We start from the raw sequence: 16,342 nt of genomic DNA on the forward strand, positions 1-16,342 counted from the left end.
CTAACAGGCGTGTCAGTTGAGGTGAGATCAAGTCCCATGTTGATATCTGGCCCGATTATCTAGCTACTAACTGCCACTGTCCTGGATAACCAATCACATCGAGCTAATGCACAAAATGCTAAACTAAATGATATTGACATGGGGCTATCACACCAGTTTGTGCATTATTAATAACCCATTTTCAGAGGAGACATTTTGCCTTGCCATAGAGGTTGAAGCACAGGAGTATTAATGTGATTAACAACACCTGTGCTCTAGTGGCTGCATTTCATGTACAGTCAATCAGTTCCAGGTGTCACTGGGGCACATAATAAAACTGAGTCATCGTTAATGTAACACCTGTGTTTTATGCTAAATGTCCGCTGTGTAAAAAAGGTCTGCAAGTTGCCAAAAAAGCCAGTAAGAACAACTACAAATATATTTGTTTATATGTAAAAAATCATTCAACCTTCTTGAAATATAACATTCAAGATTGAATAATGTGTTGCTATCTTAAAATTAAGAAAGTTTGGTATTGTTTATATTGGCTGACTGTCAATCATGGCTCACTGGGACACTTGAATTAAGCAGTCATCATTATTAGTAACACCTGTGTTGTTATACTATGACAAACTGCAGTGAAAGAGGCCTGTGCTGCTGTATAAACTGACTTGTGAGTAGTGTAGTGGCTTCTCCTCGAGCTCATTTATTCCAACTATAAGGGCAGTGAAATCAGGTCAGTAGGTTGACTGACTTAATTTCACCCTCTGTAAAGAACATTAACAGTCATCTAAAGAAAAGCATCCTTGCCTGAATTCTGCATGACACACCGGGTTGTAAGAAGGGTGTACGGAGCGGTGAAAGTGAGCCAGAGGTATCCAGTGTCACTGCGGTGATGTTGTAGTTAAGACATTCTCACAGGGGTCAGGAGTGAGGGGCCTGCCTGACCTGAGGTTCACTGACACTGGTACATCAATTGAAGCCCAAAAAACTCATCCCAACCCGTAGCGTTTGAACTGTGCTTGGCTTTGCAACATCCTCCCATCTCTAGAAGACAAATGTACCAATAATATGCTCCCTGACTCTGCCTAATTGCTTTTGGATTGTGAGTTAAAAGAGGACATTAGTGTGGAAGGAGAAGCGTTAACCAGGCAGTGGATTTCATTTAATCAATATTATGAGCTCATAAGGTGGCTGGAGTAGCCTTAAGAATCACTCTCATCCCGAGGTGTTGAGCGGCCTTATTGCCTACGCTCCCCTCTGCGGACAGCTCATGGTCCTGACCTCCCACCACCCACTGCTCACAGTCATGACACCGCCTGTCATCACGATGGGGATCCATCGACGCGCTGTGAATGTGTGGGGATGTTCAACAAGGGGCCACACTAGAGGAATGTGTAAAAATAAAAAGCAATGAGGGGAGAATAGGCTGTATTAATGCCTGTAGATCTCTACATACAAGAACCTTTGTGTCAGCAGAAACATTTCCATTCACATTGAAGTGCACGGTCACAGGGCCGTGGTGGTGAGGTGAGTGCTACTCAATGGTACACAGATAGGTAGGGGGTTAGATGACAGTGCAGTGACTAAGGAAGAGATGACAGACTTGACAGTGCAGCAATGAAACCTGGTTTGATCCTGACACAGCTTAAAAGTCTTAAAGGTCCCCTGTTATACTGTTTTTCATCAATATATTATAGGTCTCAGATATATAAAAAACACGTCTCTGAAGTGTTTGGCTCCAAATACCAAACAGATCACCCATTCTAGCCATGTCTCATACCCCTCTGTTTCAGCCCAGTTTCAAAAGTGCTGGGTCTGTTACTTTAGATGAAAATAAGGAGCCACTCCCCACTCCCCACTGCAAGATATTTGGGGGGGTAACCTTGGTTGGTGATTGGCTAATAGTTACACAAGCCAAAAAAACGTTATGACATCATAAAGTGGCCAAAATCTGATCAGCTCATTTTCAGACAGGTTTTTATAAACGGATCAGGACAAAAAGAGAGAGAATCTTTTTTCCTGAAACTTTCAGAATCTCTTTACACAAAGGGGACACATGTTTATGTATAAAAGACATGGAGAAGTGGATTTTGCATAATAGGTGACCTTTAATATTTACTAATGTAGGTAGATGTTAGGGGTGTAACAGTTCACAAACATTTCGGTTCGGTACGTACCTCGGTTTTTAGGTTACGGTTCGGTACGTTTTCGGTACAAAAATTATATATATATTTTTTCATTATTATTAAACTGTGAATAATGTATTCACTCAAATAAATACAAAATATAATAAAATAAACATTTAGGTGTAGCATTTTGATGAACTGAAATAATCTGTATTTGAACTTTACTGTTCTAGTACTCACAAAACATAAACTATTAGTTTTGGGTTTTTAATTATTATTAAACTGAATATTCACTCAAATAAATACAAAATATAATAAAATAAACATTAAGGTGCAGCATTTCGAGTAACTGAAATTATCTGTATTTGAACTGTACTACCTAAGCAGCCAGTTTGACATTAGGACTTGCTTGTCATTGTATTTTCATGTTTTTTTAAAGAAAGATGAACTTGTCCACATTGCTTGCCGAAAGGGCAGATCTGCTGGCACTAGCAATGTCTCCTGCTGTGGAGAACACCCTCTCGCTAGGGACAGAGGTAGCAGATACAGCCAGGTAGCGCTTTGCTAACATGGCAACATAAGGATATTTGGCGTTTATAATAGCTTTGGCTCGGTCTGAACTTTCTGCGAGAGGTGGAGGCTTAAATGCTAGTGGGAGTTGGGTTTGCACTTCAGTCTTTTTTCTTTTGGTACCGGTGATATTCACGTTCGGGTGATGCCTTTTCAAATGAGTGTGCAAGTTTGATGTATTGCCAGCCGCGTAACCAATTTTAGTTGAACAATGCCGACAAACAGCTTTGGTTCGGTCCACCTGTCTTTGTCCGTCATCCTTGTACGTAACTGCGATACCAAAATGTTCCCAAACCGGAGACTTCAATGATGCTGGAGAATTTTCGAGCTCAACTTTATCTGCGTTCGCCATTTTGACAGTTCCTCAAATTACTGACTAAATTTGAACGCATTCCTGTGACCAGCTCTCATAGTATGCCTCTCGTCCAATGAAATGACTTGGTCGCTCTATGGCGCATTGAACCCAATGTGAGAAAATTACTCTGAATGCTGCGACGCAGCACCTGAGATTACTTCCAAAAAGTTGTTCACGTTCGCAATTTTTTACGTTTAACGTTATATTCGTTCGCTACACATGTGTACCGAACCGAAGGGCCCATACCGAATAATTTCGGTACGAATACCTTTACACCCCTAGTAGATGTTAAAGAACTACCTGAAAATCACAATTATAAACTTTCAACAAACACCTGCCTCTCTTAGTATGGACATTTGCAGAGCCGGGCTTGACTTTCTAAATTGATGATACCACATATCTTCTTTGCTATTTCACAATATTTCAATATTTCACAATAATATCTACCTCAGGTGTCTACGGCCATATAGTGTGCACACATGTTTAAGTCACAAAGAAAAGTTGGATAATCTTAAGATTTAGCTCTAGTGCTTATTTGTTCACAATAACAGCCGACTGACTGTGTGTCGTCACTGGAGCATGACACTAAGCTGCTGTCGGACGAGGGCCTCCCACTGACAGCAGTGTGAGAAATACTGTGATGACATGCTGTCACTACTCACACCGACATGTGGCTTGTCTTCTACAAACCATCTAATGAGTCAAATTCACTGTAGCATTATAACATCTAGTGCACTGATACAAATAGTTAAAGCAACACATATCAGGGTTTAACCCGCAAACAACTTCAAACAAAAAAAGGAAATCTCCAGGAAACGACACTAAAGAGTGCAAAAGTATTAACCCTAATGCTTCCATTATAGACTATGACTGTACAAATGCATTACATACAACAGTGCATGTGAGCTATCGACTGTTGAAAGATTAAGAGGTTGAAGCCCCACCAATCCAATGTGTGTTCACAGCCTTTGTTTTACCTCTTTCTCTGAGGAGTTGAATTAAAGGGGTCCATGACTACAGGCCAAGCTGCAGCACAATGTGCTCCGAGGGGCCAAGAGGGGAGATACACATCGGCCTGTAGAGGGGCTTCCTGAGGACTTCTACTTACTGGTATATTCCGATAACCCTTTGGCACCGCAAGAGAATTAATAGAGACCTATTCAAATGGAAGGCATGACTCCAAAAACATAATACACCAACCCAACGAGTCACTGACAAAGAAAGCAGGTGACCTTTTGGAAACGTTCATTGTACATATAGAGCAGGACTGCTGTGCCCCTGAGCTGTGGTTTCCCATCAGCCCTTCCTGTGACGCAGGCCTGCCATTTCATATATAGAAACTGACCAGCTGCTGAGAAAATACCCCGTGCTCCACACACCCTCTTCAAAAGGCTGTAATGATCAGCTGTGGTCCATCAGCTGAAGGGAGAGTGAGGGACAGAGACAATGAGAGAGACAGGGTCTGTGAATGACATGGGGAACAACAAAGAGCCGCTTTATGGTCAGAGCTACGGTCATTTCAAGAGTAAGTACCTGATCATAGTTATCAAAATCATCCCTTTTTGCATTAAAAAAAATTACGTGGAAGTAATTGTATCCATTGTTAATATAAATGTATACAAAACGGAAAACAGTATCTTTCAAATATCAGAAATACCTCAAGCCTCCAAGTCTTAAGGCAGTCTAAGACGCATTATGTTGACAGGTACATGTCTGAACTGCTCAACAACATTAAAGACATCATCAGTCGGACTTTCCTGTAAAGATGCTTGTTGGCTAGTTTTTCCAATATGCCAAGGCGCAGTATTAACTCCGATTAAGTACTTAATAATGAAGTTAAATCAATAGTTGCCTGTAAGACGGGAAATCACTCTAAAAGCATCGTTTATTCACCAATCAATTTGAAGTATACACAATTTGTAGGTTGCATAAAACCCCCAAATGTACTGGTATGATGCTTTAACAATTAGCATACCTATAGCATCTTTCTCCATGGGTCAGACAGCAGGCTGAGAAGGGCAGCTCTCAACAGGCTGCAGTATTTCACACACCACCCACGGGCGTAACAGTGACCCACATGTAGCAGCCAGCCAGCCTGTTGGTTGGATGGAAGTATTTGCTCCTGGCTGATATAAACACAATTAGGACTGACTCTTGGACTTTTAGAGGGTGGCCTCCGATGCAATAATGGGGGAGCTTTTGTGTCAAAGAGATGCTTGTTTTTTCCTCCTCAGGCATGAAAGCAAATGTGTCTTGCCAGCCAGGTCTATTTATATTCACAAGAGCATTCTTCAGCATTAGCCCAGTCACATGGCTCGCCGGCCAGTGGATATAGCCTGGCGATACATCGGAGGGGCAGCATCAGCTCCGACTGAGTCTCACAACAGCGAGAGACACAACAAGGCTATGTTTTTATGTTGCAATCAGTCAGTTCATCGTTCAGCCAACAAGCTATAAATCAGGCCTATTCAACTAGCGTCCCACGGGCCGAATCAGGCCCTTCAGAACTTTTTTCTGGCCCACAAGAGGTTACCTGCAAATCGAAATGGCATATGTGTAATAGCATAAATAAAACTAATGTCTGATCACACTAAATCCGACGATGCGGCGAAAACGCTGGTTTTTCCATTCACTTGAATGATTTTGAATCCATTATTTTGCCTGCCGCGCTCTGCTCATTAAAAAAAACCGCACTGTGTCCTCACTTGTCATTGGCTCAGTCAAACTCACGTTACACACTAGGTTCGCGGGCCACAAAGAAAGTGCTTTAGTTAACAACAGCTTCAAGATGTCTCTCTCCAAGCCCAAGAAACGTAAAGTTGATTCGGAAAATCGCCAATTCCAGAATGAATGGACTGACAAATATGTATTTACTTTGCCAGCCGCAACAAGTAATAAACCGGTGTGTTTATTGTGCAACGAAAGTATATCCATGATGAAAGAATACAACGTAAAGCGACACTACAACTCAAATCACGGCTCGTTTTCTGCCAGTTTTCCCGTGGGCTCAGAGGAACGGAGAAGGAAAGTACAGGGACTGCTAGCATCATTTGAACGGAGTCAAGTGGCCAACAATGAGGAAGGTGGCCTTGCTTATACTGACAATGTTTGGATCTACCTATACTTGAGTCTAGCTTTTCTCATATGAATGCCATCAAAACAAGGGCACGTTGCTCCATGACCAATGAGAAGTTGCATGAGTGTCTCAGGATTGCTCTTACCACTTATGAGCCAAACTATGCTGAAATAGCTAAATAAAGGCAGTGTCATTTCTCTCACTGACTCAAACAGGCTAAACATGACAGAAGTCTGATTCATGGTATGTATGCAGATCTGTTTTTATGGTCATTCATTTTATGGCCATTCAAACAAGCCTACTTACTGTTTCGAAAATTGTAAAAAAAATTCCAAGATATGAATGTTATTGTGAGTCTGATGGCTATTGTTTTACTATGTTCTATTTGCATTTAGTATTACATTGTATGGACTTGTGTTGTCTTCAATGCACCTTATGTATGCTTGGAAGTGTTGAGGATATTATACACAGGGCTACTTACTGTTAATGTGATGAATACTGTTTTATTATATTCATCTTGTTTTGTACATTAGTGGACATGGAACTGTTGGGGGAAAAAACTCATGTCTCCTTAGTTTTAAAGATGCAACATTTTGCACTTTTGTGTCAACTCTTGTAACCGAAGCTTTCCTACTTTTTTATGGACTGGTTGCTTTCTGTAATGATTTATGTTGATACAATTAAAGTTAAAAAAGGGGATGCACTTGACTAGTTCATTTAATGTATTAGTATCTATTAACACTACTGTAAGCAAGAGTTATTTGTAATGGTTCCTTGACAAAGTATTGTGTGGCCCACAAACCCCCAGTGATTTTCCTATTTGGCCCACTTGCTAATGAAGTTGAATAGCACTGCTATAAATCATCGTGAGAATCAGTGAACTTTCCTGGTGTGACACAGCCCGACTGAATGACTGCAGGCCCAAAAAGCCACATGGATTGTGCAATGCAACTTCAAAACGTTCAAAATGTGGCGTCAGCCCCGTTGAGATTACAGGTTGTTCAACAGAGCGAGGAATTAAGGAAGGTGGGAGTTGTACAGACTGGGAGAAAGGGGTCTGATGTACAAAACTTCTGAGTCACAGTTTGCTTTCAAATCAGTTGACAGCACGGGGAGGCAGGAGGTTAAAACAGGTTCTCTCACTTCGAGGTGGATGGATGTTCCCCGAAGAAGAGGACGCGCCTTATTGCAGTGACTCAGATTTACAACAGGCAGTAAACAGGCCTGGATATGGGTTTTTGCTTAAGAACATAATGACATACATTTAAAATGATTTGTTTAGTTTAGAAAATGTCAGAAGAAATCTATTCCATTATATAAAACCGAGAAAGTAAAAATAATTCCATATTTGAATGCCTAAAACTGCATTTTCTGCCATTTTTGCATTAACAATATTATAAGGATATATCGATTATCAGAATAGTTAGCGATTATTTTTCTGAATGGCAATTAGGGATGCACGATAATTATCGGCCCGATATTAGGAATTATGACGTCATCCCGATAAACCCGATACCTGTATTAATAGCCCCGATAATATACAATATATTTTTTGGGTAAAAAAAAAGAAAAAAATACTGCGGTGTGGGTGGATTGGGATGAGGGGCGCTTTTCACTCGGCTCCTCCCGTTTTGCCAGTACTGTGGTATTAGTGGTTTAGGAAGAGGGGAGTTCTTCACAAATCCAGCGCTCCCTAATACTTCGAACCTGATCAGTCACCTGAAACATCGCCATCGCTACGATGGCGTGTTAAAAGCGTACGAAGACAATAATACAATGTGTGTGTGCGTGCGTGCGTGCGTGCGTGTGTGTGTGTGTTGGAGCTATGTGCAACTCAAGGCATATGCTCGAACCGGAGCTGCCTGGACGCTGCAATCATGTTGTGCACTATCCGTGCTGAGTGTGAGGACTTTTCGTACAATGTCCCACTGTCTGGCTTCCTGCATAAAGTCAAGTGCTCGGCGCAGTTGTGGCGAAATGTAGCTCCTCTGTTTTCATTTAAACAGCTCCTTATATCCGTTAGCGCAGCTAGCTAGCACCAGATGCTAACAACAACAATGCACGTAAGGTCTCTCTCTCGCTCGCTCGGGCCACACATACACACACCCTCCCGGTCCTCCAGATGGCCAGTCGGTGCCTGCCGGTGAGCGTGGAAGTGTGGTCTGCCACAAGCGGGTGGAAGGAGCGGGGCTGTCAGCATCAGCTTGTAAATGGTATTTTAAACTCGATGCGCTCTGAAACTACGGGGCGGCCAAGGTAAAAAAATACACATGCGTTAATCGCGTTAAAATAATTAGTGGCGTAAATCTTTTTTTATTATCGGTATCGGTCTTGAGAAGCGGGAAGTTATCGGTATCGGTTTCAAAAACCCAATATCGTGCATCCCTAATGGCAACTAATCGATTAGTCAACTAATCGTTGCAGCTGTAGTTTATTGTGATGTGATGGTTAACTTATATTTCTAAACTGTAGGAAAATTCTCCATTAACTTGCCCACCTCCAGAGGAAGGTCAGATCACAAGGTCAGCAGCATTTCAGAGTCCTGCTCAAGGGCACTTCAGAAGAGAGGATGCTTCAAGCAAGGCCCGTTATGACATTACAGACACTGTCCCATTATTTCATAACTTACATGAGTCAAACTTTAATAACAGAGTAACACTGAGGATGAGTCCTCACGCTGGGGGCAAATATTGTGACAATATCATGACGTTGTTTTATTGTTGACAAAATGCAGTCGCCTGTCTTACTAACTCCATGGGGATTGTGATAGTGTTGTTTTGTCAGATGTACTGGAATACATAACAGTGAAATAACAATGTGAATGTTTTTTATGGACTATTAATCAACTACTATTGTTGACACATATCGCCCAGCCCTACCTGACATTACATGTAGAAGATGCTCAACAAGTCGAGCATCTTCTACATGTGCAGGTCTGTAGGCTTGATGAGTGGGACGTCAAAACCTCCTGCATTAATTCAAAAGGTTGGCTTTTTCATTCCCGATGTATGCCTCAACTTCTACCTGGGTAGTGTAAAGAAGTCACGCTCACAAACAACAACACACACCAACACACACCTCCACCCTTACGTGAGGGAGTCCTGATATTTAATGAGAGCGTGTGAATAATTCAGCCTACTACAGGTCTGGAAGAGGAAACAGGACTGCAGCCACCATTAACTATTCACAGTAAAACAGTATTATGACACATGCACACACACATGCACACACAATTGTGCGTGCAAACATACTGTGTGACACACAAACACGCATAGAGACCTTTGCCAAGAGTACCCAACCATCTGCTCGGACCGGAGGCCTTGGTTTCCGCAGCTACGGGGAAGATGATCTGTGCATTTTAGATTCTGACATATTGAGCACGAAACAGAAGCATATACTACCCAGATATCTAACAAGAGAAATACATTTCATATGAAAAGCTATTAGACTCTAGTGAGAAATTATGATGGAAGGTTTAAAGTCGCCCTGAAAGCAGGACTGGGCAATAAATCTATTTTATTGTTTACAGTCCATCTTCATAAAAATGATATTGTTACAGAACGCTGACGAGCGTGTATGATGGTCCACAGTTGCTGCTATGTCGCACATGATAGCATTGTGTTTCATTAGAATCATTATAAATTCACAGTATGATGACGTCATTGCGATGTTCTCAATTTGCTTTGGCTGAGGATATATAATGCATTTTATCGGCCCCCGTTTCCTGTTTCTAAATTGTAAATTGACCAGTGAAGTAAAATCTTTTTGCTCTAAATGGGGCTTAACAATTCTAATTCTTGTTGGCATACTGATGGGATGAAGCTGTGATCATTTTGAACATATTGCCTACTCGTATTTGCAGTGCTGTAACATTTGGTAAAGGTGTTACCAAAGCATGCTGCGTCGGGCCTGAGGGAGTCAAAAGCTGTGAAACTGGATAGAGATTTCAGATTCACAATAGGGATGCCAGCGATTATTCGGTTATTCGAATATTCGCTACAGTCTCCATAATCGAATATTATTTTTAAAAATCGATTTTATTTATATATATTTTTTTTTTTTTATTTATGTTTTTTTTTTTTTTTTTTTTCTGGCTTAGTTTCAACCAAAATATATATAAATATATATATATGCTAATAATAGTAATAGTATTAATAATTGTAAATGGTCATTGGTCACACCACCAGTTTGTTTTACTGTAAACTTGGAGGAAGCCTGCGTGCAGAGCAGACTGCTGCTGCAGCACGCTACACACCGACCCCGCCCCCACCCCCCCTCACACGTGCGACTAAAGATGAACAAAGCGGCAGGTAAAACCTCAACCTCAACAATGCGTTCGCATTTGAGTGCGAAGCATGCCAAAGAGGTTACAGAGAAAGACGCAGCACAGCCGGCCATTACCAACTTCACTTCAAGGCCACGTCGTTGTGATGACATGCTTGTTTGTTGTTTGTACTGTTAAACATGTTACAGTGAAGAAAACAACGGAATTCCTTTTTTTTCTTTTTTTCACTCCCGCGGGGTCGGGGGGGGGGGGGTCGGTCGAATAATCGATTATTATTCGTCAGGGCTGCCGAATAATCGATTTTGATCATGGTCAGTTTCTGGCAACCCTAATTCACAATCAGTGTGTAAAGCACTAATTCCTCTTTTGGTGAGTGCAGACCTCCACCTTGTAAACAAGGGCTCTGCACCACATGAGCCTGAGTTTGAGGAAGTCTATCACACGTCTCTGATCTGTCTCAAAATAAGTTCTTTGTCTGACTTTTAACAAAAACAACAGTTTGCTGAGTATCTTGTTCAAACATAGCACAGAGAGAAGTGATCCGTTTCCACAGCGATCGGGAGGAGAGTCTTACACAAGGATCCATCAGGCTTTGCCCTACACGCTGTCACTGATGGCTGGGGTCAAGAAGATGGACGGCTGATAGAGACCTGGTCCATATCAGTGCTGTCATCCCCGTTGAGGGCCCTCAATCTCATGTGAAAACAGAGCCTGCTTCGGCTGCATCTGAATGCTGGATGGATGCTTAACTGTATGATTGGCCTAGAGAGGAAGCAACTGGCAATCATCTGAGCTCTCAGTCTGCACATATTGAGTGATCGCACATAAACACAGTGGAGCATGTGCAGCAGAGACGGCCCTCCTGAGTTTAAAAACATGGAAATCCCTATGATTTCAAGTTGGGATTCACGGATACCGATATGGGGCCACTGAAGACTCAAATAGATTGATAGGGTTGATCTAAATACATGGTACTTAAATAAATAGGCGCAGAAGATATAAATAGTATAAAAAACATGATTTGGAGAAAACAATTAGGCAATAAATAACGTAATAAAAGCCAGACTTTTTTTTTTAAGTCCACAGAGGTTTAGTCCCTCAGATACTCAGCCAGGTTCTTTCAAAGCCTGGGGTCAAAATAGGGCTGCTCGATGACAAAAATTGATTATTTGGGTCAATAATTGTAATTGCGATTATTAAATGTGATTATTCATTGACTTTGAAAACATCCATTTATTGGAGAAAAAAAATGTGAACAGTATGTTTTTAACAGTCGATTACCCTGAACTTTAAGTATAATTCAACTGAAAAACAAAAAAATATATATATAAAAAAAGGAAAGATAATCGTTTTATTTCGATTACGTTGTTTTCGTAATCGTTGCAAGCCATAATCGTAATCGCGATTAAAATGCCCTATAGGTCAAAATGACTGAATCATTAATTAAACAGTAGTATTGGATCAGTTCTCGGTATTGGTCGATGCTAGGATCCAATGCATCAATATAGGTCTGAAAAAGTCAGGTAAGTGCACCCTTTTCAAAACTCAAGACAGGGAGGTTATGCAAATCATTTCCATTTGTATTTCAATGTAAAAAATGGCACTTTGGCCTGGACCCCCAGCTACTAACTCACGGGTGAAAACATAATCCGTGTGGAATTTTGGTTTGTTTAACAACTCCTGTACAAAGTGCTTGACAGACGGCGGGGGATGACAGCCAGGTAGGCCAGTTCCTGGGAAGAAGCAGACATGACCTCGTACCCCCGGCTCAGCTGAGAGGTGGACCCCTCCCCTCAGCAGTGCACACAACACGTCATCTTCTCAAGTGTGACCAGTCAACAGCCCCTCCCTGCTCTTCCTATGCAGGCAGCTCATTCCAACGTGCACACAAAGGCAGGGTTCAGCTGAATGGCCTAAATGGCAGCAGAGCTCCTGGTCTCGGCGGCTCAGACCCGCTGAATGGTCCTCATTGTGTCCCACGGTCACAGGGGGCTACAAGAACCGGGTTGATTTTTAAGAGGCCATTTATCAGGCCTGTTTTCTTATCCGAGCAACGCAGGAACAGGCATTTTCACTTCAGAGGAATGCTTGTTATGGACTTAAGAAAAACAGCCTAGAAAGTGATGACATGCCGCAAGCATCCAGTCATGAAGGAGCTAGCTACGTGAGATCCACCAGCTATGTTCTCAGCTAACCAATATGTGGAAGACAATGAGTAAACATGGCCGCACAAACAAGGAAGAGACATCAGAACAGTTCTTGTTCAAAGTATTACCACAGGAAAGTGACCAGAAATAAAGGAGATTTGTAACACTGTAATCCATCACCACCACATGTCATATTTCCTTAGAAAATAAATTGAGACATTTCAAATTTTAAAAAAGGGCCCTATTATACTGTTTTTCATCAATATATAATAGGTCTCACATATATACAAAACATGTCTCTGGTGTGTTTGGCTCGAAATACCAAACAGATCATGAATTGTACCATCCCATAATCCCCTCTGTTTCAAAAGTGCTGATTCTGTTACTTCAGATGAAAATAAGGAGCCACTCCCCACACCCCTCTGGGAGATATTTGGTTAAAAGAACACAATGGTGCTCTAGGAGGAGATTCAGGTGATAAGGTGGGAGGGGGTAACCTTGGTTGGTGATTGGCTAATGGTTACACAAGCCAAAAAAACGTTATGACATCATAAAGTGGCCAAAATCTGATCAGCTCATTTTCAGACAGGTTTTTATATAAATGGATCAGGACACAAAGAGAGAGAATCGTTGTTCCTGAAACTTTCAGAATCTCTTTACACAGAGAGGACACATGTTGATGTATAGAAGACAGGAAAAAGTGGAGTTTGCATAATAGGTGATCTTTAAAGCATATAAATATCTGACATCTTAAAGAAGATGACTCCATCCCAGTGAAGCAAAGTCATATTGCCTTAGAACAGTCCTAATCATTGATTTATAACATTGGCCATAAATATGCCGAAATATGCTGCAGGGGATAGTTACCAGAGTATCAATTATTTATAAACAATACGGCAAAATCTCAAACATATTTCTTTCTAGGCCAACACAATAGACAACACATTAACCGTAGAGGTCAGTCTGCTCTTGGCATACCATCAGATTCACGAATATATCAACCTACTTTCAACACTGGCTGATACGAGCTCTTATAATGTGTCAACAGTCCCACTCCATATAGATTAACAGTAATTAGGATGTTAATGAGTTCTTCTTTATTTGAATATGAAGTAATATAACTGTCACGTGCATACAAACTATATTGCCAAGGTGATTTTATAGGGGTATAAATCTAATTCATCACAATGCAATATTCATATTGATTGTTTTGGAACGATGGGGTATGCTGATATCGCAATACATCTGTATTACTAGAGCGACTGAAATGGTTGACCTGCATCTGTATTAAGAGTAGTCATAAATACAGGTAATCAGTGTCAGTCAATATCACACCACCTAGAATCTCCAAATGTGGATCAGCATGGATAGGTAGAGTAGTCACTGCCCACAATGGACGACGGAGTCAGTCACCTCAGCTGGAGAACGTCTCCCAGGTGCGTGAGGGGGGACAAGGGGGGGACTGTCACTGGGATGTGACAGTGTGTGACAGTGTGTGTCAATGTGTGGAGAGGACAGGAGCTAACAACTGCTCTGGGGGAAGGGGTGATTTGACTTTGCTTTTGGATGAATAAATGGTTGAGATATTTGTGAAATACAATCAATAAATATTTACAAATCTATCACCCACCTACATTTACAATAGTTAGGGTGTACCGATACCAATCGATTAGGATCAATACAATGATCAAATATCATTAATCCAAATAAAAACAGTGATACTTATCAATAGCTTTCAGATACACTATTATTATTTTTCGATAGCACATCTTTCTGTATTAGCGCACCTACTTCCTAACATTTAAACAGTTCAAAACACGAGAATGTGGCACTTTAAAGTGACCTAGAGAAGGTATATTTGTATTATTACAAAGAATAGCTATGCAAAATAGGCACATTGCATGCACCTGAATTGTATAAAATCCTATCTTGGCAGACTTTCTGAGACCAGCATGTATTATATGGTTGTCCTGAGAAATAGTGTTGTATTTTCATAGAACTAGTGATGAGTAGGACCTGACCCAGATCTCACAACATTTCACCACAAGATTGTGGGTAGTGAAACCCTTGATGAGCAAGGCACACAGTTAAACCTATAATTTCAGTAATAGCAGGTTTACACAGGTGGTAGGCTCTGTATGTGCATCTTGTTGGTCACTGAGGTCATACACTACGTTTGTTAATTACTAACACTAATTCATAACAGTCTGTGTCTTCCTATGACACAGGAGGATGACTGTAGGCCGTGTCATTGCATGTCAACACTAGTCACAGTGACTCACAGTTTTACTGCTTTTTTCAGCTGAAACCTGAACGCAGATGGCAAGAAGAAGCACAGGGCGAGCTAATGATGTGAAGCCATGTGGTCACAGAAAAATCTAATTCCCACCACATGAAGAAGTATAACTAAAGATGAGAGGGTCAAGCTCTGATAGCCAGACCATGCCTCTGGCCACCCTAGTCAGACACACACACACACACACACACACACACACACACACACACACACACACACACACACACACACACACACAGCTATGGCTTTGACATTCAATCACACAGCAAAATGATGAGACATGACAATTGAAAATATCTCTGAATCGACAGCTTAGCTCTATATTGACCACTATACGGGTTGAGATAACAGGCACGAGCAAAAATTGATGGAGCCTTTCTCTTCCCTCTCGTGCTGCTTGTCAAGAACTGCTAGCTCGCGTGTCCACATCCTTCATTAGCACAAATAAGCTAGCTCCAGTGAGCCCTCATTCAATGTGTTATACACGGAAAGTGGAACAAAAGACTGGGAAAGGACCGGTTTAATCGATGCTGGTAAGCCCAGACACCTTAGACACACAGCTAGCTTGTAATAATGCTAAAGGGCCCCCCACGTACCCCACGACCCCCCCCGCGCTTTACCTTCAGACAGCTCCAGGTCCAACTCCGCCAGCTGGTCCCGAGCCTCTTTCGGCAGGGCGGACACATCCACGCTGCGGTCCGCCATCACTCCGCCGATAAACACACAGAGTGCAGTGCAGTGCAGTCAAAGAGGAAGGTAAAGTGTAGAAAAATATAAAACGCCCTCCCTCAAGACACAAAACAAGCCTCAGAGTGGGAGAGACAGTCCATCCGTGCGGCTGGCCCCTCCGCCATAATGGGAAAAACTCACTGACGGCAGCGAGCCGCTGTCACGTGACTGCCTTTACCTCGCCTGTACGTTAATTCAACTGCATCCCGGAAAACACACACACCGAAACTGTTGCTCCCCCTGGCGTCTGACTGGCAGAAACACACACGCATTTGACTAATAACACTACACTTTTATCATGTCATAAATTAATCTTTTTAGTGCTGATTGTTCTGTTGTTTGTTGTTGTGTTCCTGCACAGGGACTGCAGATGGAAAAGAGTGTATAGGTAAATTGGTCAAAGGTCATGTTTCTTTAAAAACTACGCACATCTCGACCAAATATTTTATTGTTTATTTGTATTATTATTATTACTGACGATTTGTATGTGTAAAATATGTGCTAAGAACAATAAACAGGAGAGTAAACTTATATGTAATGCAATGTTGGAGGACCTTAAGATCTTCATTGCCATTTCTACACTGTAGCATCTGTGCATCTGACAATAAAGCCTTTGAATTTGACTAAGTATTTTAAAAGCTAACGCCAGAGCAAACAAAGGTGGAAAAAGTACTAGAATATCACACTTAAATCTGGAATAGAATTTGAGTGTGCAACTGCCAAGGGGCCCCAAACATCCCAGGTTCACTGTATGGTAATTTGATTGACTGCTTCCA

The 16,342-nt window shown here is 41.6% G+C and overlaps 1 protein-coding gene across 1 annotated transcript in view; it reads right to left on the reverse strand.

Annotated features, from left to right (window-relative positions):
- dip2ba (disco-interacting protein 2 homolog Ba) overlaps window positions 1–15,697 on the reverse strand; it is a 48,059-nt gene extending 32,362 nt beyond the window's left edge. The window contains exon 1 of the mRNA XM_034086271.1: window positions 15,458–15,697. Coding sequence (XP_033942162.1) covers window positions 15,458–15,542 — 85 coding nt within the window. The 5' untranslated portion in view covers window positions 15,543–15,697. The remainder of the gene's footprint in view (window positions 1–15,457) is intronic.
- Window positions 15,698–16,342: the final 645 nt, after the last annotated feature.

The sequence above is a fragment of the Pseudochaenichthys georgianus genome, chromosome 7 (assembly GCF_902827115.2).
Source record: "Pseudochaenichthys georgianus chromosome 7, fPseGeo1.2, whole genome shotgun sequence".
Lineage (NCBI taxonomy): Eukaryota > Metazoa > Chordata > Actinopteri > Perciformes > Channichthyidae > Pseudochaenichthys > Pseudochaenichthys georgianus.